Below are 23,860 nucleotides of genomic sequence, written 5' to 3'. Positions count from 1 at the left end.
TAGCTCTTAAACTTGAGTTAGCAATAAGATAGACTACGAGTCGTTCTTCTGGAGTTTTATTTGAAGTTTTACCTCACTGTAAAGTAGGAGGCTGTGTGGATCTTATGAAAACAGTCTGTGTGTACTTCTATAGACATACCTTGGACTCGCATATGTTTCTGTTGTACCACTCTGAGAGATGTAATATGAGTGGAACGGTGTTTCATTTGTGTTATGTCAGCGACTTGTGTACTACACCATGCAGTGGTACGCTGGGTCATCACAGCTAACCATCTTCCTGAAAAAAGTACACAGTAAAAGCTAAAATAGACTAAACCGATTCTAAGAATCCTTTTGAAGGAGATAATAAACATCCCAAAGCAGGTGGTATCTTAGTGCAATGATGATCTTAATAATTTAAAAGAGGTTGCTCAAAAAATACGGATATATCTCAACCACTGCACGTAAATATTTGTTTTACGTGGCCAAAAAAGATGACTACGAATTCCCATTTTAGAAGCTGGGTAGGACTCGGGAAAAGGGTACTTGGGAGATACGTGGTTCCTCACCTAAAGCACTTGTAAAGCCAAAATAGTGGGCCAAAAAAATGACATCTTTCCTACTTACTAGATAAGGTGGGATAGCAGAAACTTTTTTTTTTGAATAGGAAAGGTCCCGAAGGACCTAGGGCTTCATTCCTTATGCAGTGGAGTACATTTTACAGGAAGGCCTGAAGAAAACAAGCAAATTACAACCTGGCCCTTACAAATTACACTGAGGACCCTAGAATAAAACACAGAAACGCGATCAGGTCCAACTCCTTCTTCACCGCGACGAAGCTCGCCAGGGTCAACCTCTACGCCGCCGGGGACGGGACCAGTTGGGGCGCAGAGGTGGGAGCTAACTCCGACGAAACCGGAGAGCCTCCGAATCGGCATGAACGCTTGACGGAGGTTGTTGTTGCCTTGAGGACGGCATGTCGCCGTCACACGAGGATGGAGGGGCCGCCCTTCGGCCATGAAGTACGGCGACAGTGGCGCCGTGGTAATCCTCCGATGGAGGGGCTACCTTCGAGCCATAGGATACGGCGACAGCGGCGCCGTGAAAAGCCTCCGAGTAGAAGCCGACGAGCTTCCCTGCTGCGGATGCGGTAGCCAGCGACGAGCAGGTGGCCAACCCTCTTTTCTCTCACCACCATGATGAACAGAGAGGAGGAGGCCACCGCGGCATCGCCAGTTACCAGATCCGCGAGAGATGGCTTTATTTACGGAAATCCTCATCTCCCTCCGCCGCCACACCTCTGGCTTCGATCGCCGGAGCTCCATGAGGTCGAGGAAGAAGACGTTGCGGCACCAGATCCAGCCGATGGGATCCGCCACCTCTCTCCCGGCATGCACGCCATACGCCAGTAGGGACCAAAACCTAATCCTACTACTACTGCTATGTACTCCGGCGCCATCTCCTCTCCAACTCCGGTCGGCTAGCCCGGCGGAGAGGGAGGAGGAGCGGCCCGGTGAGAACGAGGGTGGGCTCAGGTACTGTAGCGAGCTGAGAGGGAGGAAAATGAGCGCCTGGATAGCAAAAACTAGTGAAGATCATTTAATCGGACCTTTTCCACAAACTGAAACTAGAGTAAGTGGCCTAAGATATTTGCTCATTTTTACTGGCCAATATATCTGAAACTCTCTTATATGTAAATTTGAGAGCTAGAGGTAGTAGATGAAACTTTCAAAGGATATTATTCCAAAGCAAACTTTGATCGAAAGATTTCAGAAACAATATTTGGACTACATTGTGGGCAGTTGATATTGTTGCATTCGTATATTATAAAAACAGTTTCTAAGAATTCTACTATATCAACCTTTTTAAAAATAGGTTATTTGTGTGTGTGTGTCAAAGACAAATATTAAAAAAACCGTGCGCGTCTCATAGGGAGTAGAAAAGTTTTCAAGCATTTGCAGATCACACGGTGCTCGAAGAGGTCGTAAAAGCTGGCCCTTTTGGGTACTCTGCCTTTGAGCGGCATGGCGGACACGCGGCGCGCACCAGGGCCCGACGCGCCGCAAACGCCTCGCTGACACGCCAACGAACGCCAAGGGTGCTGGCTGGCTCTCCCAACCCAGCGGTGGTGCGTTGCGTCATATCGCACGGAGAGGTATGACGTTGCTTGCTTGCCTCCGTGTGACGATCGACGGCCCTTTCAGTCAACTCAGAGAGCGCGTTCTTCTATCGTTTTCATTCATTCATCTCATCTCCCATATAGACTTCCCCTCCTTAAATCCCTCCTCAATCTCCTCCGCAGTACCCGAAACACAGCGGCGGTCACCACCATAACATCCGCCTTGCTCTGCTCGATCGTGTCTTCTCTTCTTGCCTCGGCCGGCATGGCTGAGCAGCTCATCTCCACGTCCGTGCACGATAAGCTGCCCGACAGCTACGTCCGGAACGAGGCGGAGCGGCCGCGCCTCGACGAGGTCGTCGCCGACGCCAACATCCCCGTCGTCGACCTCGCCAACCCCGACCGCGCCACCGTCGTGTCCCAGATCGGCGCCGCATGCCGCTCACACGGCTTCTTCCAGGTTTCAATTCGTTCAATCACGCATTCCGCGTGGGTGCTGCCTCCGTGCTCTGCTTTTTTGCTCACTGTTGTGACGTCTCTGATTGAACTAAACTCGCCAGGTGCTCAACCATGGACTGCCCGTGGAGCTGATGCTGGCAGCGATGGCTGTGGCGAACGACTTCTTCCGGCTCTCGCCGGAGGAGAAGGCCAAGCTCTACTCCGACGACCCGGCCAAGAAGATGCGGCTCTCCACCAGCTTCAACGTCCGCAAGGAGACCGTGCACAACTGGCGCGACTACCTCCGCCTCCACTGCCACCCGCTCGAGCAGTTCGTCCCGGACTGGCCGGCCAATCCACCGCCCTTCAGGTAAACCTCCCTTCCCGCGTGCCGCCATTGCTTCACTACGTTCAGAAAGAAACACAGGAATAATACAGACTTATCAAACTCCTGTGCTGCTGCTAGTTACGTGTTGCGTTGCGCTAGAAAATACTTAACTACCTCTGCAGGTTCAATGGATGTAGACATACTTTTGACTAAACTTGCGACAAGTATTTAGCGCTGTAAGGCGTAATCATAGTCTACAGTTGCACCCCTTTCCATAAGTATACTTAAGAAGTACTCACGCGGCTTGCTTTCCAGTTGACAATGCTAAATTCAAACTCCCAATGTTCCAGCATACCTATACTTTTTTCAGCTACGAAACTATACACCTTTCTTAAATATCTTTCATCACAGATTCCTAACCTAGGCAAATTATTGGAACTTCCAAGATTCAACCATAAACAAACAATCAAACTACTAGTACTGTACCAGTACAACTAATCTTCTCCTTCACGAGACATGAGACTGAGCTGTATACACAAGTACTAGTACCAGACAAAATATACTCTGTACCTGGAACGACTTTTCCAAGTGCTGGAGAGGCAGGCCTGCCATGCATTCCTAGGACAGACATGGCTTCCTGCATTCAGAAAGCATAAGATCAGGGCAGAGAAACCAGTACTACCACTCAAGGGACCAAAATATAGCAGTGGGCCACGGCATCACCATACCACGTACCTAAATGTCGTGCAAGAAACTAGCATAAACGTGAATGATCACCCAGGGGGGGCCTGGGCAGAGGAGAAACAACAAGGCACTGTTGCGAGCCAGTGGCCTTTCAATATGCCTATTTTGCACTATAGTCATGAAAGAGGTAATTTGAAGAATGGACGCCAGAGAAACATAAATCAATGATGCAACAGGAGAGTGCAATTGGAACATCCTTTTGCACTGCAAAAAAAAAACATGAAATTACAAGGACAAGATGTGTCACGCTCACATGATGGGTGTCAGGAACATTTCACCTGTTAAGGATCGGGGAGTAGATCTCATTTGGTTGGAAGATGGATCTCAACTTGTTGAAAGGATGGAGAATAGACACTGCAACTTGCTTGGGTGTGGGGTTAGGGGAAGATTTCACCAGATCTCGTAAGTGTATGGGCTCATGGACGGGACAATGGAACATAGGACAGTAGGACCAAGATCATAGACAAGTTAGTACCTTACACGGCCCTACAAATTAGCATGGTCAGTCAGTTAGATCATTGCAAGAAAATATCTAGCTATACACTTGTGATGAATAGTTCTAGAATAGTGTTGAGCCGAATAGAAACTTCCAAATAGACCTCTGTACTAATTAGAGTGTAATTATGTGGCCATCCAAACACTTGAACTTAAAATCCTCTAATTCATTTACATGGGACTTGAAATATGCAGTTCAAACAGACATTGAGGGTTTATAATTGTGATGTTATTGATCACCCACTTTTTTTCTTTGATCATAAATCAGGGATATAATGAGTGAATACTGCAAAGAAGTTCGAAATCTTGGGTTCAGGCTCTACGCTGCGATATCAGAGAGCCTGGGGTTGGAAGACGACTACATCAAGAATGTGCTTGGCGAGCAGGAGCAGCACATGGCCGTGAACTTCTACCCCAAGTGCCCGTCGCCGGAGCTCACTTACGGGCTCCCGGCGCACACGGACCCAAACGCCCTCACTATCCTGCTCATGGACGAACAGGTGGCCGGGCTACAGGTCCTCAAGGAAGGCAAGTGGATCGCTGTGAACCCCCGTCCCAACGCACTCGTGATCAATCTTGGTGATCAACTGCAGGTGATGCACTAAGTACCAAAAGATCCAACGGTTGTATATATAATTTTATAATGTTCATGCTATATATATACTGTACATCTTGCGGTGGTTAGGGGCCTAGCTAGTTGTAGAACACATTGCTAATTGTTTAGAAGGTCGGAATATCGTCCGACCTGCTTGCTTTAACTGAACTGCATCTAGATGACTAAGACAATCACTTGACCGACCAGAGGAGAAGTCTAAACAATGTTCTCTTGAACAGCCCAATGATTTAGTCTGATGCTTCATGTGCGCCCATACAATAGTCCATGTAGCATCATGCACCTAGACATGATCAAATCATTTTATATGGTTTGCATAGTGTACTCTTTTCTGAACTCAGGAACTCTGAAGTGCTAACTGAACCTAATACCAATTGCTTGCAGGCCCTGAGCAATGGGAGATATAAGAGCGTGTGGCACCGAGCCGTAGTGAACTCGGACAGAGCAAGGATGTCCATCGCTTCCTTCCTGTGCCCCTGCAATAGCGTGACTCTCGGTCCCGCTGAGAAGCTCATCGGTGACGAAACGCCCGCCGTCTACCGAAATTACACCTACGACGAGTACTACAAAAAGTTCTGGAGCAGGAACTTGGATCAGGAACATTGTCTGGAGCTCTTCAGAACCTAACTGTAGGCAGAGAACAGAAAAGTCCGGAAGCTTTTTTGTGCTCATGCCGTTTTGTTGGTGTACTTCCGTGGTTATGAGCTGTTGTTGCCCTCGTCGATCTCGTTTCTGCTCTAACTGATTGCAGCGTTGGCCGTATGCACCCCCTGAGGGAGAGCTACTGAGAAATTGTTCTTGAATTGTTGTTGCTAGCTGTAGTATGGTCATTTTCAATTTTTTTAAATAACTGCAAGTGTTTACCAGTGTCTTATTAATTGGTAAACTACATAAGGTAGGTACGAGAGCGCTTACTGTACCCCCTCCCTTCCCATTAATAAGGTGAGCACGTCTTTTGAGATTTCTCTTTGACTAAGAATTAGCCTAAGTAGTAGGAAGTTATATGATAAATAGTTTATATAGTTAGAAAGTGATTTTCAATATCCAATGATATGGATTTGTACTGTGTGATTGAGTTATTTCTTGCCCTCGTCGATCTCGTTTCAGGCTCCGCGGCAACTTTGCTCTAACCAATTGCAGCGTTGGTCGTATTCACCCCGGAATTGCTCCACACACGACAATCCATGTACGATCTCTGTCCGACAATGCTTCTTCACAGTGCTAATTAATCATCACTCATCAGTCGCTATGCAAATTCTAGCCTTGGCTTATTTTCGCTGAGTTCTTTGGTCTGCACAAAGCTGATGGATTGATAAGCTATTGAACTTCTCATGGAACATACGGACTTACATAGAAATGTTAGCGCATCTCTAACGGCGCGCAATGCAAATCGTCTGCTGAACGACCGCTTGCGTCCGCGGGGCCGAAAAATGCGTCGGGTTCCTGCTCCAGCGGGGCGACCTAAAGTGATCGGGCCGTTCACGGTGACGCCAACCTGGCCCAAAGCTCTCTGCGGACGCTGCGCGGACGCGTAAAATGTCCGCTCGCGTCTGACGGACGTTTCGTCGGGCCCGCCTCACAGTGATCCTGCGTCGATGCATCTTCTCATGTGCGCCAGCGACTGGCACCGCTGCGTCGCTTCGGCAGTCTGCGCCACGTTAATGGCGATGCCTCACCTGCCGAGCGACCGCCGCCCACCTCGGCCAACGCAGTAATGGCACGCGTCCCGCGGCCGTCGCCTGCCTCCGGCCTGTATAAAGAGGACGCACACTTTTCTTCCTCATGCACTCCTCCACACAAACCCTAGCCGCCACAAGCTCCACCGTAGCACCACCTAGCTCTTCTGCGACGCAGCCAGACCCGCGAGGAAGTTCATGGCGGGTCCTGGTGGCCGGCGAGGCGGTCGAGGCCGCGGGCCTGGGCGCCCCGTGGCCGGGGCAGGGGCCGGCGTGGTGGAGCAGCTACGACCCCACGCTCGCCGTCGCTTGTGCCCTCCTCGTCTTCGCAGGAGGAGCGCTGCTTCTAGTTCCTCCTCCGCATCGATGACGACCCACTCGCCATCAAGGGGCTCCCGGACAAGTTCGCCGAGTTTGTCGATGGCGTCGAGCCGGCCCAGTTGCAGCTACGGGAGGCCAGCTGCAACTTCTGCCGGTGGCCTGTCGAGGTCTTGTTCGACGGGCAGGGCAAGATGTACCTGCACACGGGGTGAGACAAGTTCGCCCGCGACCTCGCTGTCGAGCCCGGCTGCCAGCTCACTTTCCTCTACGAGGGAGCGGCAAAATGCGTCGCGCCGTTGGAGATGTCCTTATGCTAATCTGTCAGAGCATCTACATCGGCGCTCTCCAAATAGGTGTCGGCACTGGCGCTGGTAGTGCACTATCGAGGCCACTGGCACACCTTCCTCCATTTGGGGAAGGTTTCCCCACACCGGCGCACCCCAAACGCGAACCCCCAAAAATGTTTAGAATTCGGAAACACAAAAGACGACGGATTTCATTCGATTTCTAGCGAGGTGGCACACATCCGGCGACGCTACGACTTCTGCGCCAGATCATTGAAGGTGAGGCGTGCCAGTAGCTCTGCTAGGATCTCACCGATGACGAGGAGGCTGGCGACCACTAGTGCTGCACATGCCATGGGAGATGACGGAGGTCGTCGACCTCACCGGCAACGACTAGACGCCAGTAGACTTCGATGTGTTATTAGATTTCGTATGTTTTGTTTTGCAAACTATTTATCTCTATCTCATCAATAAAATAATAATAATAAAATATGTCGAACTGTACCCGATGCAAACGGACGCGCACGGTCATTTGTATCGTCTGAAATACATCAAACCGCTGGAGATGCCCTTAGAGTCACAACGAAGGAAGAATGCAGATGGAGAAGATGGGTTTTGTCTTGAGCTATGAGGTTTAGATTGGCGTTGGCCTGGATTTTCGAGTAGGCACACAGGGTAGCCCAGATCGTACGAATATCGGATGTAAAACGTCGTGTGTATAGCAGCGCTCTATTCACCCCCTGAGGGAGAGAGATACCAAGAAATTGTTGCTGAATTGTTGTACCTACGCTTATATTTACCAATTAATAAGACACCGGTAAACACTTGCAGTTATTAAAAAAAATTGAAAATGACCATACTACAACTAGCAACAACAATTCAGCAACAATTTCTCAGTAGCTCTCCCCCAGGAGGTGCATACGGCCAACGCTGCAATCGGTTTGAGCAGAGTTGCCGCGGAGCCTGAAACGAGATCGACGAGGGCAACAACAGCTCATAACCACGGAAGTACACCACAAAACGTCATGAGCACAAAAAAGCTTCCGGACTTTTCCGTTCTCTAGCCTACAACTAGTTTCTGAAGAGCTCCAGACAGTGTTCCTGATCCAAGTTTCTGCTCTAGAACTTTTTGTAGTACTCGACTCAGGAAAGAGCGGAACACGGTCAGGAGGTTGAAGATGAAGGGCTTCTCAAGAATCTTGTTGTAATTTTTATTTTTCTTGGGATGCTTTGTACTGTTTGTTGTTTATTTTAATGCCATAGTTCTATTCACACAAAAAATGGGCAAACATTCATTTTAAAATGTGTGTGATTTATTCACTGGAATGGAGGGAGTATCAGTTTCTTCTAATCCACATCCTCTATTTTTCTACCACTAGCTGAAAGACGCAATGATAAGACTAGTGCAAAAATATATATTAGAAGAATATTGCACAAAAAACATGTTGTATAGGAAAAATGTTGTCAAAATAATAAGTCCAGGATCTATTTTTTTATATTTTATCAATGGAACCTATCTCTTAATATCTCTTAAAAACAAAGATAATGGTAAAATGGTTTTTCAGTTAGACACAATAATGAAAGGGTTAATTGGATACTACAATTTTGGGCTATTTGAGAAATGCCATTGCAACTTTTAACTTTTGAAAAATGCCACTGCAATTCTCTATACATTTCACAAAAACCATTTTATCAATTTTGACACCAAACTACGCAATATACACTTGTATTTTCGCTGGACATACGTAGACACAGTGGTCCCTATGAGAATTGGCTAGTGCTGCCGGTTCATTTTTGTGTAATAATTATTTTATTAATTTGTGATATTACTTTTGTAATAAAAGATGCGCACATGGTGTATTTAATGTCTTTGAGAATAAAATGGCAGCACGCATAAAGTTCTCTCTTTGCTCGCTATTTTTTTCTAACGAGTGGACTCATGTTGTGTTAATTTATCATATACTATTTAGTTGGTAAAACAATATATTTTAGCTTTTGAAGTGCCTACAGACAACCATATAAACATATCGTTATAAACTGTACCTTTAATACTCTTTGCTAGTGATGTGGTGGCAGCTGACAAACAACAATCGTGCATGCCGTAAGCTATTTTGGGTAAAACATAGTGTATCCATATATATGTAGGATAAGAATACGAGTGTATATTGTGTGGCATGTGTGCTAAAATAAGCATAATGGTATTTATTGGATGTACAGAGAATTGCAATGGCGTTCTTCAAAAATAATTTTTTTCTCAAATAGCTGAAAATTGCAATGACATCTATTCAATTAACCCATAATGAAAACAATCTGGTGCACATCGATGCAACGATCAGACAAATTGTAAGAAAATTATCTTAATTATAAACCCGTGGTTTAATTCAGTCAAAACATAGCATTGAGATAGTAGGAGGATGAAATTAGCATTGAGATAGCATGAGGATGAAATTTTTGAACACCCAACCTCTGCATAGTTAAGATACACATAACCTAGTTAGCACACACAAAAAATATATCAGATATAGTTTGAGAAAAACAATAACATCCACGTTTGGTAAAAAAAAAAGCCGTTGGCCACCCGCTCCATATGCTAATAGTAGGCTGTTTTTGGTTCTAGAAAATTACACACACAGAAGTAAAAACAAAGTACGAATATAAATCATATTCTAGCATGTTAAAAATTAATCATGTATTAGTTAGCAAACTACCTAATATCACGGTACATAGACACTAAGACATGTTAGAATGGGCAACTAACTTTCATAGGGTCAAAGGCCAATATATGTACATGTGTGACAAAGTGCAGAAAATATCTTATAGAATGATGATATGTAGAAAGGGAGATTATACATCTCTAACACCCCATCAAACTCATGGTAGATCAACAACACTGAGTTTAGAGAGAAAGAAATCATACTGAGCTCTTGTCTGGGTCTTCATGAAGAAATCTAGTAACTGTGACTCCGAAGGCACCGTGTAGAGTGAGAATCTGATCCTGCGCAGCAGCATGCATAAATGAAGCATCCACACCGATGTGCTTGGTGAGCTCGTGCTTCACTGAATCACGCGCAATATTGATAGCGTCGGTACTGTCTGACAGAAGAGGGGTAGGGCCAGCAGCAGAAACACCAAAATTCTCCAACAACCAGCGTAACCAAGTGACCTCTGCTGTTACAAGAGCCAGCTCGCAACACAACCTCTGCACTTGAACGGGAAACCGCAGTCTGTTTCTTCGTCTTCCAAGAAACACAGTAGGCAGAAAGTGGTCGATGGTCCAAGAGATCACTAGTCCATATAGCATCTGAGTAGGCCTAGAGCATTAAGGAGCTGGAACGAGGAAAGAAAAGATAACAAAAAATCATGCGAAGAAGATATTGTAGGTCACACAGGAGGTGAGTGTAGTGGACAATGGTGGGTGTAAACATAAACTGACTCAGAATGTAAATAGGATAGGGGATATCTGAACGGGTGACAGCGAAATAGACAAGACGGGACAAGACTCTGAATCTGAATGCGCACGGTAAATTTAAGATTCTAGATGGGTATTTGCTAGAGATGCTCTAACGTGTTGGTGATCAATCTTGGCAATCAAATGTGCATGTGATGCACAAATACATCGTACCGTACCTTTTAGTAAACCACCTCTGTTAAAAAATATACTCCGTATATAAAACCCTTCAAGTAAACCAAGATCGATTGCACTGTACATGTTGTATATAAATCTTGTGGTTGGTTAGCAGAATAACTAGTTGTGGTACACAATGCTAATTGTTTAGGGTTTCTATAAAATATTATTTTAACTATACTCCATCCACATACACTGGACTGACTACAGAAGATGTGTAAACAAAGGCTCTAGAACAGCCCAATGATCACTGCAATATTCCCTGTGTCGCCATATAATACTCAATGTAGCGTCATTGCCTACATAGGATCGGCACTTTCTGCCAAAATATTTTATACAGTTTCCTAGAATAGTTAGGCGGAAATTCAATTCGATTCCCGGGTGCGTATGCTCCTCTAAAAAAAAACCATATTTTGAAGTAACAAAAAATTTAGCAAAAAAATCTACATGTACATCTTCATAATATATGTGCGTTCGTCAAGTTTCATGAGAAACCAATATTTTTATGGTCTATGTCAAAAAAAAATATCTGGTGAAAAGCATTATTATTAGCACTGATTTTTATCTTTTTACACACGTCGCATGATAAATCGATTTTTTTATGAAACGACTTTGTGAGCGTGTAGCATGTGAAGATGGACGTGCGAATTGGGGAGACATAATTGCTGGTGGAAACCGAGCCGACTTGGAGGGCGAGTGCGTTGTTATGCACCCTTACCTTGATGAAGGCATCGTTGGGCAACGACTGTCGACTCAATCGCGCTTCTCCGTGGGAAACCCTAGGATCTTTTTTTTCCAAGCGATCCACCCCTCAGGGGAATCGATTTTCATTACCATAGGATAACGAAAAACATAGTATCACGACAGGAAGAAGGGGGGAGGGGAGCGCCGCCTAATGCTAGCGTTTAGAGGAAGTTTATATTACGGACCGGGGACAGCCAAAAGAAAACTAAAAAAGGCAGCATCAGTCTCCATAGGAATCATCCAAGCAAGCATCCAAAGTCACCAAAAGCTCTTTTCATCCTTTCATCAACTTGAGCAAACATCAAAGAAGCGATTCACGCAACATCAGTCTCCATATCTTCTTCCTCATCTCCTGTGATGTTGGCAGCCGCAGCGTCAGTGATAGTAAGCGTTCCTCCACGCCCAGGTCTCCCTCCAGCAGCTGCTGATGAAGTGGCGGCCGCAGTCGCCAGGCGTAGCAGATTATCGGCTCCAGTCTTGATGTTCCTCTCATCAACATCATTGTGAAGCCCTGCCCAATAATTCATAAACACAACAGATAGACTGATTAGCTCACTGGGAGACTTAATCAACTTCATGTCAAAACAAGCTCTGTTACGCAGTTTCCAGATTGCCCAGCAAATCGCTGCAAGACCCGCAATCTGAACATTCCTACTGGCAGGAACGAAGCGTGGGAACCAATCGAAAAATTGCGTGAAGTTCCCAGGCCTGTTATTTGCACCAACAGCCACAGCTACTGTGCTCCAAACATATTTTGCTGCAACACAATCAAAGAATAAATGGGAAATAGATTCATTTTGGTGACAGAATTGACAGGATGCACTCCCACTCCAGTTTCTTTTCAGAAGATTATCCTTTGTTGCGATTGCATTATGCCAGATTAACCACAACCATATCTTTATCTTCAGAGGAATCCTGCTTTTCCACAGGTGTTTGAAGGATCTGTCTGTACCATGCCTGCATAAGTGATTGTACATGGATTTCACAGAGAAAATCCCATTTTTTGTCCATTTCCACACAGGCCTGTCTCTCTCAAGGGAGAGGTTAATCTGTCTCACGATGCCCAGCAGACCATGAACTTGAGCAGTTAACTCTGGAGATAAATATCTTCTAAACGAGAAATTCCATCCATGAGCAGCCGCATCAGCAACTGTGATCTCTTGTTCATTACATATGTGGAATATCTCAGGAAAAGATTCACATAACGGAGTACTACCACACCAAGCATCTTGCCAGAAACTTGTTAATTTTCCATCTCCCACTTGCATTTTCCTGCCGACTAAATAGAAGCCTTTGATTTTCTGCATATCTGACCATAAAGGGGAGTCACCTGGTCTCTTTTTTGAATAGAAGACACCAGCACCTTTAAGATATTTCCTTTTAATGAAATCATTCCAAGGACTATCTGAGGATTCAACTTTCCACCACCACTTACACATGAGGCTAATATTGAATTTGGTGAGATCTTTCAAACCCAAGCCACCTTTCTTTTTTGGTTTACAGATCCACCTCCATTTCACAAAGTGATACTTTCTCTTATCAGCACTGCCAGCCCAGAAAAAGGATCTGATGGGCTTATCAATCTCTTCTATGGTTGTTTTATGAAACCCTAGGATCTTGTCTTCTAGATCGGACGATGGCAGCATTGTGGTGATGTTTCTCTCCTGTGAGTATCGTTTGTGGAGCAGCGTTGGATGACAGAGGATGGAGGAAGAGATGTTAAGCCATGCCTGGCCGACAAGTGCTACGCTGAGTCGTGCATGTTCGGTAGGTGCTACCAACGACTGATCTTCCATGGTGCGTCGACAACAAGCCTGGTATAGGATATGTAGATCTTCGCCCTAAAGATGGACCGGCGATTTGATGGTAGTGATGTCTTCTGAAGCGAGGGCCGTGCGGCGGGGCCATTGATGTGAGAGCCTATTGGTGCGAGAGCCCATGCTGTGATTCCATTTCGGGAAAAAAAGTTATCTTTTTGGTTTGTTTGTTTGAGAAAAAGAGAACCAACTGATGAGGGCAAAGCCCATACTGTGACTGCTTGTTCTCCGAAATAAACATGGGCCTTTTCTTCGATACCTACCTGGCCCGTCCTGTTCGTCGCGCGCGCGCGGCTGCTCGGCTCGAGCTCGACTCGTGTCGTGTGTCTGTGTGGACCAGAAGCGAAGCGAAATCCTACTCGCGGCAACGGGCGGCGCACCCAGTCCACAACACTCGCTCGCGCTATCCGCCTCGTCTCCCCGTCCGTCATCCATGGCCGCCGCAGCCGTGTCCACCGCGGCCTCCCTCACGCTCCCACGCCGCGCGGACCGCGCCAGGGGATCCTCGCTCCGGAGGCGGCATTGCTGCGTCAGGCCCCTCGCCGCCGCCTCCTCCTCTTCGCAGCCCACCGCCACCACCAGCGGTCGGTACCCCCCCGGCCCGGTTAACGGCACCCAGTTTGTTCCAGGTGGTAATTTCCTCTCTGCGTTGTGTCAGGTGACTCGGTGGAGTGCTCCCCGTCCCCGCGGCGCCAGGTGCTCGTGGCGGGGGCTGCGGCCGCCGCGGCGTTCGTCTCCCGGCCTACTCCGGCGGCATGTGAGTTGTTCTTTGAACCCATCACTCTAGAATGACACTATCACTAGTAATTACAGCTGTGGATGCGTTTTGATCGGTCAAAACCATGTGTCTGAGTGCGATTCTGATGATCTGGTATAGTCGCAGAGGGCACGAAAGGGTTCCTGGGTGTCATCGACAGGAAAGCCGGGTACTCCTTCGTGTACCCGTTCGGATGGCAGGTGAGGAACTCTTGATTCTGCACCCTACTCATCAATGGGAAAACAGAAACAGTCCATGATTTTTTGCTTAGTTCTGGATGGTAATTTTAAGGTTATAATGGATTTCTAGGAAGTGTCTGTGCAAGGCCAAGATAAGGTGTACAAAGATGTGATCGAGCCTTTGGAGAGTGTCAGCATCAACATGATTCCGACCATCAAGGAAGACATCCGTGACCTCGGTCCTCCAGAGCAGGTCTGCTCGATCGTTTTTGTTTTTTGTTAGTATAAATTAAACTGGACCTGCTCGCTTGATATGGTAGTAATTAATATGTTTACATCTGATCTATGGTGTGCGCTCTAGGTTGCTGAGGCTTTGGTACGGAAAGTTCTTGCTCCACCTACGCAGAAGACAAAGTTAATTGAGGCAAAACAGGTTATACGTTTCCCCCAAATAAATTTCCAAAAAAATGTCACGGAACGCATTAATAATATATGCTATTTTTAGCCAGTTCAGAAATACACCCCAGAAATATACACATGCATTTTATTAGAGAATGGTGACACATTAATCAAGAGAACTCCGATATATGTATTTGTGGTCAATGACCCTTTTATAAGACTTGGACTAAACTCAGAAATTTGAATGACAATAGTAGTATACCATGATTCACTTAGACTGATTACATGGTTTCTAGAACACTGAGCTTAACATCTTTGCGGCATACTGGGCAGTTCTGATTCTCCTGAAGCCACCTAGAAATACAACCTTCGTGGAAGAGATGATTGCACCCTATAAGATGAAGCAAACTAAATACATAACGTTCTGGCTTCATGTAATCAAGACAAATCATACACTTCTCATCAGTAGGTGTGGTCCTGATCTCACAAGCATCCATGATGGTACGCCTGGATATGAGGAGCTCATGGTCGACCTTGATAGCAAAACTGAAGAACAAGTCTTGGGGACCTCCGCTTGCTAGAGTGGTGATCTCCTCTACGATCCCTTTTGGTACGATGGACTCCATAAACTCTTTGGAGCACTTGAGATCCTGCAGCATCATCTCAAGCATCGAACGAAGTTCGCGCCTGCATGTTTCCTCATTCCGCAGCGTGCTGAGATTAAGTACCTCAAAGGTGGACACGAGATACCCGGAGTTGTCCACGATTAAGCTCTTCGTGTTGTCATGCTGAAGATACCTGGTTTTGGAGTCTACGTCACACTCGACACGCACGAAGAAGCCGACTGGACGTTCGCCACTCGCCGCTTCATCTCCGCTTGGCCTCGCGTCCTTGCGGAACCATAAGATCTTCCTCAATAATTTGGTGCCACTGATCAGAGTAGCCCACCTTGATTCGTGGCCGTCGCGGTAAGCCATTTCCGATTATAAGCGCAGAGAGATGATAAGGACTGGGAGAGGTGGGGGGAGATAGATGGAGTGTATGAGTGTGATGACCAATCGGCAATTTATAAGGATTCGAGTGTGATTTCCGCGGCTATAAAATTAAGAGGACATTCTTTATTTGGTGCTGGATTAAAATGTGCTTCCGAGTTGACCCTGGAAATATTTTCTTCCCTATTTGCCTCCGTGTTTAAATTTCGTTCCAAAAAATACTAGTCGTTCCATTTTTACCACTAATGGTGTTAAATGACACCTGAAAAGACGTTTTGCCTCTACTGCACAACATTTGACCAAATAGTTTTACATGACAAAAGCAACAATGCCGTGATAGGAGAAACGTTTCCTCTTGGGCGCTCTGATCAGTCGCTCACCCTCGAGCGTGCACTCCACCGAATCTCTCTCTCTAGTTGGTTATGTTGTGCTGCTCTACTGCTGCCCACCACGATCAATACCACTGCTCTGCTGCTACCCAACACCTTTTCCAGGGAAGCCAAGCTCAAGCACATCCTTGGCCATAGAAAATCCACAACCGTGTTGAGCCTGGAGAGACAATGGACCAGTGGGAACGGTAACATGGTTGTCGGATCTAGCGCCGATGGAGCTCCGGCAAACCAGATTCCTGGCTGGCGATGCCGAAATTTGCGAGAGTGGGGCCTCTATGGACGATGGTACGACGTGTTTTTTCGTGGATTTTCGATTCTGCATATGTGCATTCAACATGCTACAAATCTGTATGCATTTTGCTGCGAGCGCACAAGCGAGATGTTGCATGGATTAAGGATGTTTGCTACAAGATAGTATTTTCGTGGAATTTTAATGCTGCATACGTGCGTTCAAAATGCTGTGCGTGCTGCAGTGATTTTTGGGTTTTGCTACAAATGTTGCTTCAGTGTTGCAAATGCTTCACGAGCTGCTGCAAACATTGGCCTTCAATGTTGCATAAGTTTTTGACTTTTTAGTGTCGAATTTGCTGGGACCAACTTTTTTTTGTTGTGGCCAGTGAAGATTTTCTGCATACTCACATTTTCGTCTGCATTGGTGTTTTGGAAATGCTGAAACTTTGTTCCACGGTTTTAACACCTTTCTGGAACCGTCAGATCAAGCCAATAAGGGAGACCTTGGCTGTCCGTTCATGGCAGCATAGTCCCCCACCCGTATAGGCGTATAGCAATATTTTTGTACTATCACAACATTACTGTATGCTTGACAATGACGATGGCGTACGCAGGGCATCCCATACCTATACCTAACAATGAAAATTACCGTATGCTTGCCAATAAGCTAATAAGCGAAACAGTAACATGTAACAGAGTTAGACCAGATGAATTCTGTTTCAAAAATGCATTGCTATTGTTTATTGGCAAATGGACTAGAGATGTGTTATTCTATTTCTTATGCAATCACCGGTTACAACTGGATAGTCATGGTTTTTGTTCCATAGATTACATAACCTTGCAATTTAACCTTTGTGTAACATCGTTTTAAGAATTAGGTGGTACCTGGGGTAAAGTCTTATGCAATTCGTTAGTTAGGATAGAAACACCGTTGCGGAAAGGAAAAATGTGCAATGAACAATTTTATTAGATGTATTGTATAGGCTCATTCATTTCATTTCTATCAACCATTAGTACTCAGGTGCAGAAACTTACTTGCAGGGCCGATAGTGTTCAAGGTCTGAGGAATTCTGGACAAACTTACTTGCTGTCAACATATGTCACGTTGGTTTGAACTCTAGCAAGTAGCAATAGCTAACTCGAAAAGAAAACTTAGGAATAAAAGGAAATTATAATTCTTACCTTCTGAAGAAGTTGTGAGGCAGTTGAGACGTTTGTTCAGTCATCTTATTGTTTGAATGGGCTCAAAATAATTAGTACAACAGAATACATCATCTGCTAATTTATCAAAATAAAACATGGAGGTTTTGCATAATTAAAAGATGCACGCTCTTTCCCTACCTTCATACTTATGCAGCACACATATAAATAAAGTAAAACAGAGCAAAATAGCATATTAAGATGTCGTCGGCTCTGCACAGACTGCACATAGATCTGTATCGGTGGAGAAGAAGCAAAACATGGAGACATGTGGAATTGGACACTGCTGATGACGTGCTGAGGGATAGCAATAGGTTTCTTCCTGTTGCGGAGTAGATGCACAGATGTATTCCCTGAGTTAGTATGTGCAGGGCACTCATGATGATTCGGTGTATCCACAACTATTGGTGCATCTCCAACATGAGCGTCCATGTGCAAGGACGGCAGGAGCTCTGGTATGCCTAACTGAGGAGAGGGCGGCATTGTCTGCAGGATGGCTGTGGCACGGGCGACAGTGACGTTTATGGGAGGGACCAGGAACGACTAGGGGAAATAGACATAGTATATAAATAAAAAGGAAGCTGGGCCAGAGATAAAACGGAAGGAGAGATTGGGGAAGATGGAGGGGACAGAAAAGGAACGGAACATGCAAGAGTTTTGAATGCCGAATGGTCACGTGAGGGACGAAACAAATCTTGGTGAAGGTTTACTTAGTGTGTTTAACCGCAAAGATAATTTGAGGAGATGAAGGGTACCGTGTAGCAGTGAACATGCTCTGTAGAAACTATATAACATTCCAATCCTTCATAGAAACTATATAACAATTTTCAGTCAGGGCAGTGGAATCAAATTATTTTTGCTAAATATCCTTCCGTACCTTTACATTCTATTCACTTTTACATGGTTTTTGGCATTCTTTTGTTGAACTCACAAGATTCATTTCATTGCCCAGACTGAAATTGACGGAAGAGCTTACTACACTTTCGAGTTCACAGCCCAGGCTCCAAATTTCACCAGACATGCACTTGGTACAATTACCATAGCAAATGGTAATAACTCCTGTCTGGCATCCTTTTCTCTTTCAATAAGATGTCATGTGAAAAGTGTTGCACACCTTTGACAAGCTTCCAGCAGCTTCTCTTGCAAACTTTCCGGTCTCTGACTCTTTCAACGAAACCAGTACGAGAGTATCATTGTATATGTAATAAAACATAGCAGGACTACAGAAATTGCTTCCGCTTCATTTTAAAATGTTTGCTTAATGCATTAATATCTCTTGTCAGTGCTCAATATCTCATTCTGTATGGGATGTTGCAGGTAAATTTTACACGTTGGCTACTGGCGCAAACGAGAGGAGATGGGATAAGATGAAGGAAAGGCTACATACAATCGTCGACTCGTTCAAAATCGAAACAAAAGTGTGAGGGGGCACGTGAGGTCCTGTGCTGATTGTCCTCGTTGATTGTTCGTTTTCGGAACTGCAGCTGGTATGAGGTTCGACCGTAAATGTCGGGAATGTGGATTGTACTGATCTTTTTTTTTCTTCTTCTCTTTTCAAATGTGTGATTTCAGATACCTTTTTTTGTATGTATATCTTCTTCCACCCTCTGTACTGCCACCCTTGGACTAAGGAGATCCAGAACTCTGTAAATGTGTCACGAAAATAAGAAATGTTAAATAGAAGCCCACTGTCTAGAAATGTTCAAATTCAGAGCTGAATTCACCAACAGAATGACACATTTCCTGGCTCTTGTATAAATATGTCTACGAATACGAATAATCTGCTAGATTTTCTTCATGGATGTCACATCGCATAGGTGTTGTTCGAGCTACGGAATGGGCATATAGGGTGCGCTGCACCTTGAGGTGTACTAGCGTAAGCCTATTTCAAAGTCGTGAAGAAAAGCTGAAGAAAATCAACACCACTCATATGACATGCATTTGCCATGTTACACATTTTCGAGTTCAAATTCAAAACATACATTTCTATTACGAATAGTACTAGTGTAACACTATTCACTTCAGGTTTGAAACATGATACATATACTATTCATAGAATTTTTAAGTTTGTGTATCAAGTTTGAACAAAATTGAAATTTATATATGATCTCTGTCTCGGGTATCTTTTTTCAGAATATTTCACAACTTCGAAATATGTTTCTGATGATCTAGCGCACTAGTACATCTCAAAGTGCTAGTGCACCATATATGTCCCCCAACAAAGACTAAATCCATATATTACTGTACTCCGTATATCTGTGTTACCAAAATCATTTGCCAGAAACCGGATCCGGTAGAGGGATACAAATTTTACGAAATACGTAACCCCTGCAAAAAGACGGACTACAGGGCCATCTCTAACCTTCTCAGTTCCCAGCCCAGGAGGAGGATTAGAAGATAGGAGAGAGCAGAGCAGAAGAGAGCAGCAGACTCCTTCCCAGTGCACAGCCATGGCCACCACCACAACCTTATCCCTCCGCGCGCTCCCCTCCCCGACCGCCAAGAAGCTCACCTCCTCCTTCCTCGGCGCCCCCTCCTCCTTCCTCCGGCCGGCGGCGCTCGCGGCCACGGCCACCCCCGCGCGGAGGGTGTTCGCTGTCAGGGCCATGGCGCCTCCCAAACCCGGGGGCAAGCCCAAGAAAGGTTCGCGCTCGTCTCTAGTCTCTACCTTCACGGCCTCGCGCCGTTACTCCATTGTGCTTTAGCTTAATTGCGTTGCTGTTGCTCCGTGCAGTCGTGGGCATCATAAAGCTGGCCTTGGAGGCCGGCAAGGCGACGCCGGCGCCGCCCGTCGGTCCGGCGCTCGGTGCCAAGGGTGTGAACATCATGGCATTCTGCAAGGATTACAATGCCAAGACCGCCGACAAGCCCGGCTACATTATCCCCGTCGAGATCACCGTGTTCGATGTGAGCAAATACAGTTAAATCCCATAAGTTTGTGCTAATGAGTATTCGTAATGTGGGTGAGTTCTCATGATGCGTGTGGGATTACCCTGTGTTTTACAGGATAAGAGCTTCACCTTTATCCTGAAGACGCCCCCTGCCTCGGTACTGCTCCTCAAGGCTGCAGGTATGCACCTGTAAAATAGCATGGTTTTTTTTTTTCATAATATGTGGTTCATCCACCAAACTGAGGACCTATGGGACTAATCTTGAAAAAAAGGAAATGGATTTTACTAGTAGTTGGTATATTAGTTCTGTGGAAGGCTAGGTTGTTTGAAACTTCAAATGCTAGCAGAATACTACAGTTGAGTTTTAGATGTGCAGAGGAACGCAACAATGTTCCAGTTATGAAGTTATTCATTGTCGTGAGGTTTTAGAAATTTGTAGACAATGTGGTCTCTGAGTTGCTATCTGCATACCAATTTTGCACACGTAGGAGATACTGATCCTTTATCTGTATCTGAGGAATTGCATATGCACCTCTGGAGTATTTCTCAAAAAAAAAAAAAATCTATAAAACTAGTTCCTTGAGTTAACACCAACTTAAGTTGTTGGGTGGAACGCAGTGTGCATAATTCATTAGTCTATCTGTTCAGCCATCCTTGGATTTTTGTCGTGGGCTCAAAATTCAGTGTCTAAGCTTCACCAAATTTGGTGTCCATTTCCTTCTTCCTAACTGTCGTTCCAGTCTTCCATAAGGCACTGAATAACTGAAGAAAAAACAACTTGTACAACTTAATACTGTATGCTCAATTAACTAGTCATAAGTTTCTCTAAAAAGAAACAAGTCATATGTTAGCTAGTAACTTTTTTGAATATTGAGTTAACTCATTCAGTTGGGTGTAGTTTATATTGGGCGGTATAACTGCAAAGTAAGCGAATGGTTCCTTACCTCAATTTTTTGATCCTGATTCTCAGGCGTTGAAAAAGGTTCAAAGGAGCCACAGCGCGAGAAGGTTGGAAAAGTAACAGTGGAGCAAGTACGTGTAATTGCTCAGGAGAAGTTGCCGGATTTGAACTGCAAAACCATCGAGTCGGCGATGAGAATCATAGCGGGCACTGCCGCTAACATGGGCATCGATGTTGACCCACCAATCCTAGTGAAGAAGGAAAAGGTGGTCTTCTAGTCTGTTTACCGGCACGGAGAAAGCACCCTAGCTATGTCCATCTGTACATTTTGCTTCCTTTTTGTTGGCAAAACCTCTGTAGTGCTCGGGATTTTGCCCTGGTCGTTTGAGAGCAAACAGTAAAGATCCTCTTCTTGCCAAGCTGTAATCATTTGCTTCGATATTGTAGTTGCTCTCCCGCTGCAGGCCTGCAGCTATATTTTTTGCCCTACAAGTTCTATCATTCTGAAAACCTTATGATCCATGACATCTGAAAAAGTGGTGTTCATATGAATTCTGCACCCGCAGATAGCTCAGTTTGAACATCCGAGTAGGCTTTTACTGTTTCTGTCATCCGATTCTACAGAAACGTGTGCTTCAACTCTAAACATTGTACTATGTATGCATTTACTATCCAGTCTTCGGGATCAGTAAAAGGAATTCAAGAAAACTACAGTTTGAAGCATTTCTTTTCAGAAAAGAAGTCTTAAGCCTTTCTGAAAGTGTGATGCCAGAATCATTTGTGTGGTATACTATGAGTCTATGACTGGGTAATGAACTAGTGATTGGCGTTCCTACATAAATTATCACACTTTCTTCCATCGTAGTGGCCTAGGGCCCAATAACATGTGACGCTTTCAAGGTTGTGGGAATACAAAAGAGGCCACCGGAACAAGTGCTGGATTAAGTGGTAGATCGTCCCTTCGGTAGCACATCACAAGAATATCGTCGCATTTTTGTTACTAGCATATTCCTGGTGCTTCTTATTCTCAAACACCCACATTTTCTAGCACTTTGGGTGTTTATTTTCCCACCACCATATGTAATCCAAAAACCTTTGCTTGAGATCGAACACTGCTTATGCGGGGAAAGCCAATTCAGACTGTAGGAATGAGATAGACGAGGAGAAGAGAAGACGGGTGAGTAGATATATATGTACAGAATAGGACCAAATTATTGAAAGCCTATATATTATAATGAATTAGAACAACGGTTGGTGCAAATTTATTGAACAGACCAAAGTTGTTTAATACGGGGCTGGTTCGCGTCTATTGCTCACATAATGAATGATGACAATTCTATATCATGTTTCTTCTACCGGGAGTCTTTTTTTTAGAACATGGAATTTTTTTTGTGATCTTCTTCTGCGCAAAGTTGTAATCGCATGTTTCGGTATCGTAGAGTGGTTTGGCCCTAGAATTTCTTTCTTTCCTTCTGAAACTCTGAAGTCTGAACTGGGAAGTGAGTGACATTCCCACGAAAATAATCGCGCTTCCTTTGAAACGTAGAGGCCCAAGGCCCAATAGCATGTACATCGACCGAGTGAAATTGGTCTCGGTGAGCGACGAGCACTTGCACCACAGCGGCACAATGCAGTGTGTTCTTTTTCTCTTCTTGAAAGAGATGTCGAGATGGTGGTTTCCTACCTTGTACGGAGTAGTATTCAGAAATAGCCTCAGGCAAGTGAACCATATAGCAAAGTGGTGATCGCTGCCTTGTACTAGGTCGCGCACGTACGTAATCTTCAGAGTTCCAGACAACACTGCATCTTGAGAGTTCGGTGACACTGCTAACTTTTCTTTGAGCTAATTACACCCGGGTCCTACATCTTGTGAAGGTTTAGTCCTAGAGCTTGTAAAATGTGAGACCGCCGTCCAGAAACTTTCGATTTGAGTGAGGATTTGGTCCTAACCAATGAGTGCACAACACGTGGATGCCATGCTGGCGAGTAGAGACGCGGGATTCTGGCCAGGTGGTTTTTGTCGTGCTTGTTATTTTCCATTAACCCCCCGGTTGCCCCGCACCATCTCAAATTGCCCCCTCCCATTTGAATTAGATGTCCTTCTCTTCCCGGAAGGCGCAATGGCCGTTGTCTTCTCTGCTGCATCGTTGTTGTCGTGCCCGCGTCGCCGTGAGAAGTTGTCGCGCCGCCGTGATGCCGCCGGAGCTGCTGGAGCGGATGTGGAACGAGGATCCACCTCCCTACGGTATTCTATTCCTCGACTCCATCCTCTCCCTCCCTGTCCCTCGTTTTCTCCGCGTGTAGAGTAGGTGGTTCTGTGATGCCATGGATTTTTGTGAGGTGTGATTTCTTCTTGCATCGTAATGGTAATGGAAGCAACATCGTCGACTTGGTCAAATGCAGCTGATTTGAGTCAAATCAGTTGGTTGTATTGGAGATTTGAAGTTGTCCTTTTGCGGAAGAACAGAGAAGTGTTTGCGTTCAATATGAGAATCAAAATCCCCATTGATGAATAGTGTGTGTTATATAGCTTACTTTGACCCCTGTGCATGGAATAGAATTGAAAAGTTGCAAAATTCTGTTTGTTTCAGACTCTGCATTTTCTGTCTGACTGCATAACTGTATCTTGATTGTGCATGAGCTAGTATTAATTTCTCATTGTTTGAATTTCAGTGGTGCATAATGTGACTGATGCGGAAACTTCTCTTTAGAAGTATGCCACAATGGATTTTTCT

General features: G+C 45.2%; 3 protein-coding genes across 3 annotated transcripts; all 3 read left to right on the top strand.

The window, feature by feature from the left end:
* The first annotated feature begins 2,281 nt into the window (after positions 1-2,281).
* LOC124701263 (flavanone 3-dioxygenase 2-like) lies at positions 2,282-5,519 on the top strand. Its single transcript, XM_047233310.1, has 4 exons — positions 2,282-2,558; positions 2,659-2,906; positions 4,372-4,696; positions 5,101-5,519. Exons 1-4 carry the CDS (start codon positions 2,364-2,366, stop codon positions 5,341-5,343), a joined length of 1,011 nt encoding a protein of 336 aa, XP_047089266.1. The 5' UTR covers positions 2,282-2,363; the 3' UTR covers positions 5,344-5,519.
* Positions 5,520-13,213: 7,694 nt separating this feature from the next.
* Positions 13,214-19,016, top strand: LOC124694485 (psbP-like protein 1, chloroplastic). The gene is made up of 7 exons (XM_047227468.1): positions 13,214-13,232; positions 13,842-13,940; positions 14,061-14,140; positions 14,250-14,372; positions 14,481-14,552; positions 18,286-18,382; positions 18,651-19,016. Exons 1-7 carry the CDS (start codon positions 13,214-13,216, stop codon positions 18,755-18,757), a joined length of 597 nt encoding a protein of 198 aa, XP_047083424.1. The 3' UTR covers positions 18,758-19,016.
* On the top strand, positions 18,823-21,564 carry LOC124694483 (50S ribosomal protein L11, chloroplastic-like). The gene is made up of 5 exons (XM_047227466.1): positions 18,823-18,835; positions 19,683-19,976; positions 20,068-20,240; positions 20,340-20,403; positions 21,195-21,564. The coding sequence occupies exons 1-5, from the start codon at positions 18,823-18,825 to the stop codon at positions 21,401-21,403; spliced, it is 753 nt and encodes a 250-aa protein (XP_047083422.1). The 3' UTR covers positions 21,404-21,564.
* Positions 21,565-23,860: the final 2,296 nt, after the last annotated feature.

The sequence above is a fragment of the Lolium rigidum genome, chromosome 3 (genome assembly GCF_022539505.1).
Source record: "Lolium rigidum isolate FL_2022 chromosome 3, APGP_CSIRO_Lrig_0.1, whole genome shotgun sequence".
In the NCBI taxonomy this organism is placed as follows: Eukaryota; Viridiplantae; Streptophyta; class Magnoliopsida; order Poales; family Poaceae; genus Lolium; species Lolium rigidum.
The sequence above is the reverse complement of the archived record's forward strand: the minus strand, read 5'-3'. Positions and strand labels throughout refer to the sequence as shown.

Bases quoted from the DNA above. Each gene is read 5' to 3' on its own strand.
- LOC124701263 (XM_047233310.1), top strand. From the start codon at position 2,364: ATGGCTGAGCAGCTCATCTCCACGTCCGTGCACGATAAGCTGCCCGAC. The intron at 2,559-2,658 runs GTTTCAATTCGT...TAAACTCGCCAG, and splicing joins GCTCACACGGCTTCTTCCAG to GTGCTCAACCATGGACTGCC. The intron at 2,907-4,371 runs GTAAACCTCCCT...ATCATAAATCAG, and splicing joins GCCAATCCACCGCCCTTCAG to GGATATAATGAGTGAATACT.
- LOC124694485 (XM_047227468.1), top strand. The intron at 13,941-14,060 runs GTGAGTTGTTCT...GATCTGGTATAG, and splicing joins CCGGCCTACTCCGGCGGCAT to TCGCAGAGGGCACGAAAGGG. The intron at 18,383-18,650 runs GTAATAACTCCT...GGGATGTTGCAG, and splicing joins TACAATTACCATAGCAAATG to GTAAATTTTACACGTTGGCT.
- LOC124694483 (XM_047227466.1), top strand. The intron at 19,977-20,067 runs GTTCGCGCTCGT...TGCTCCGTGCAG, and splicing joins CGGGGGCAAGCCCAAGAAAG to TCGTGGGCATCATAAAGCTG. The intron at 20,241-20,339 runs GTGAGCAAATAC...TGTGTTTTACAG, and splicing joins TCGAGATCACCGTGTTCGAT to GATAAGAGCTTCACCTTTAT.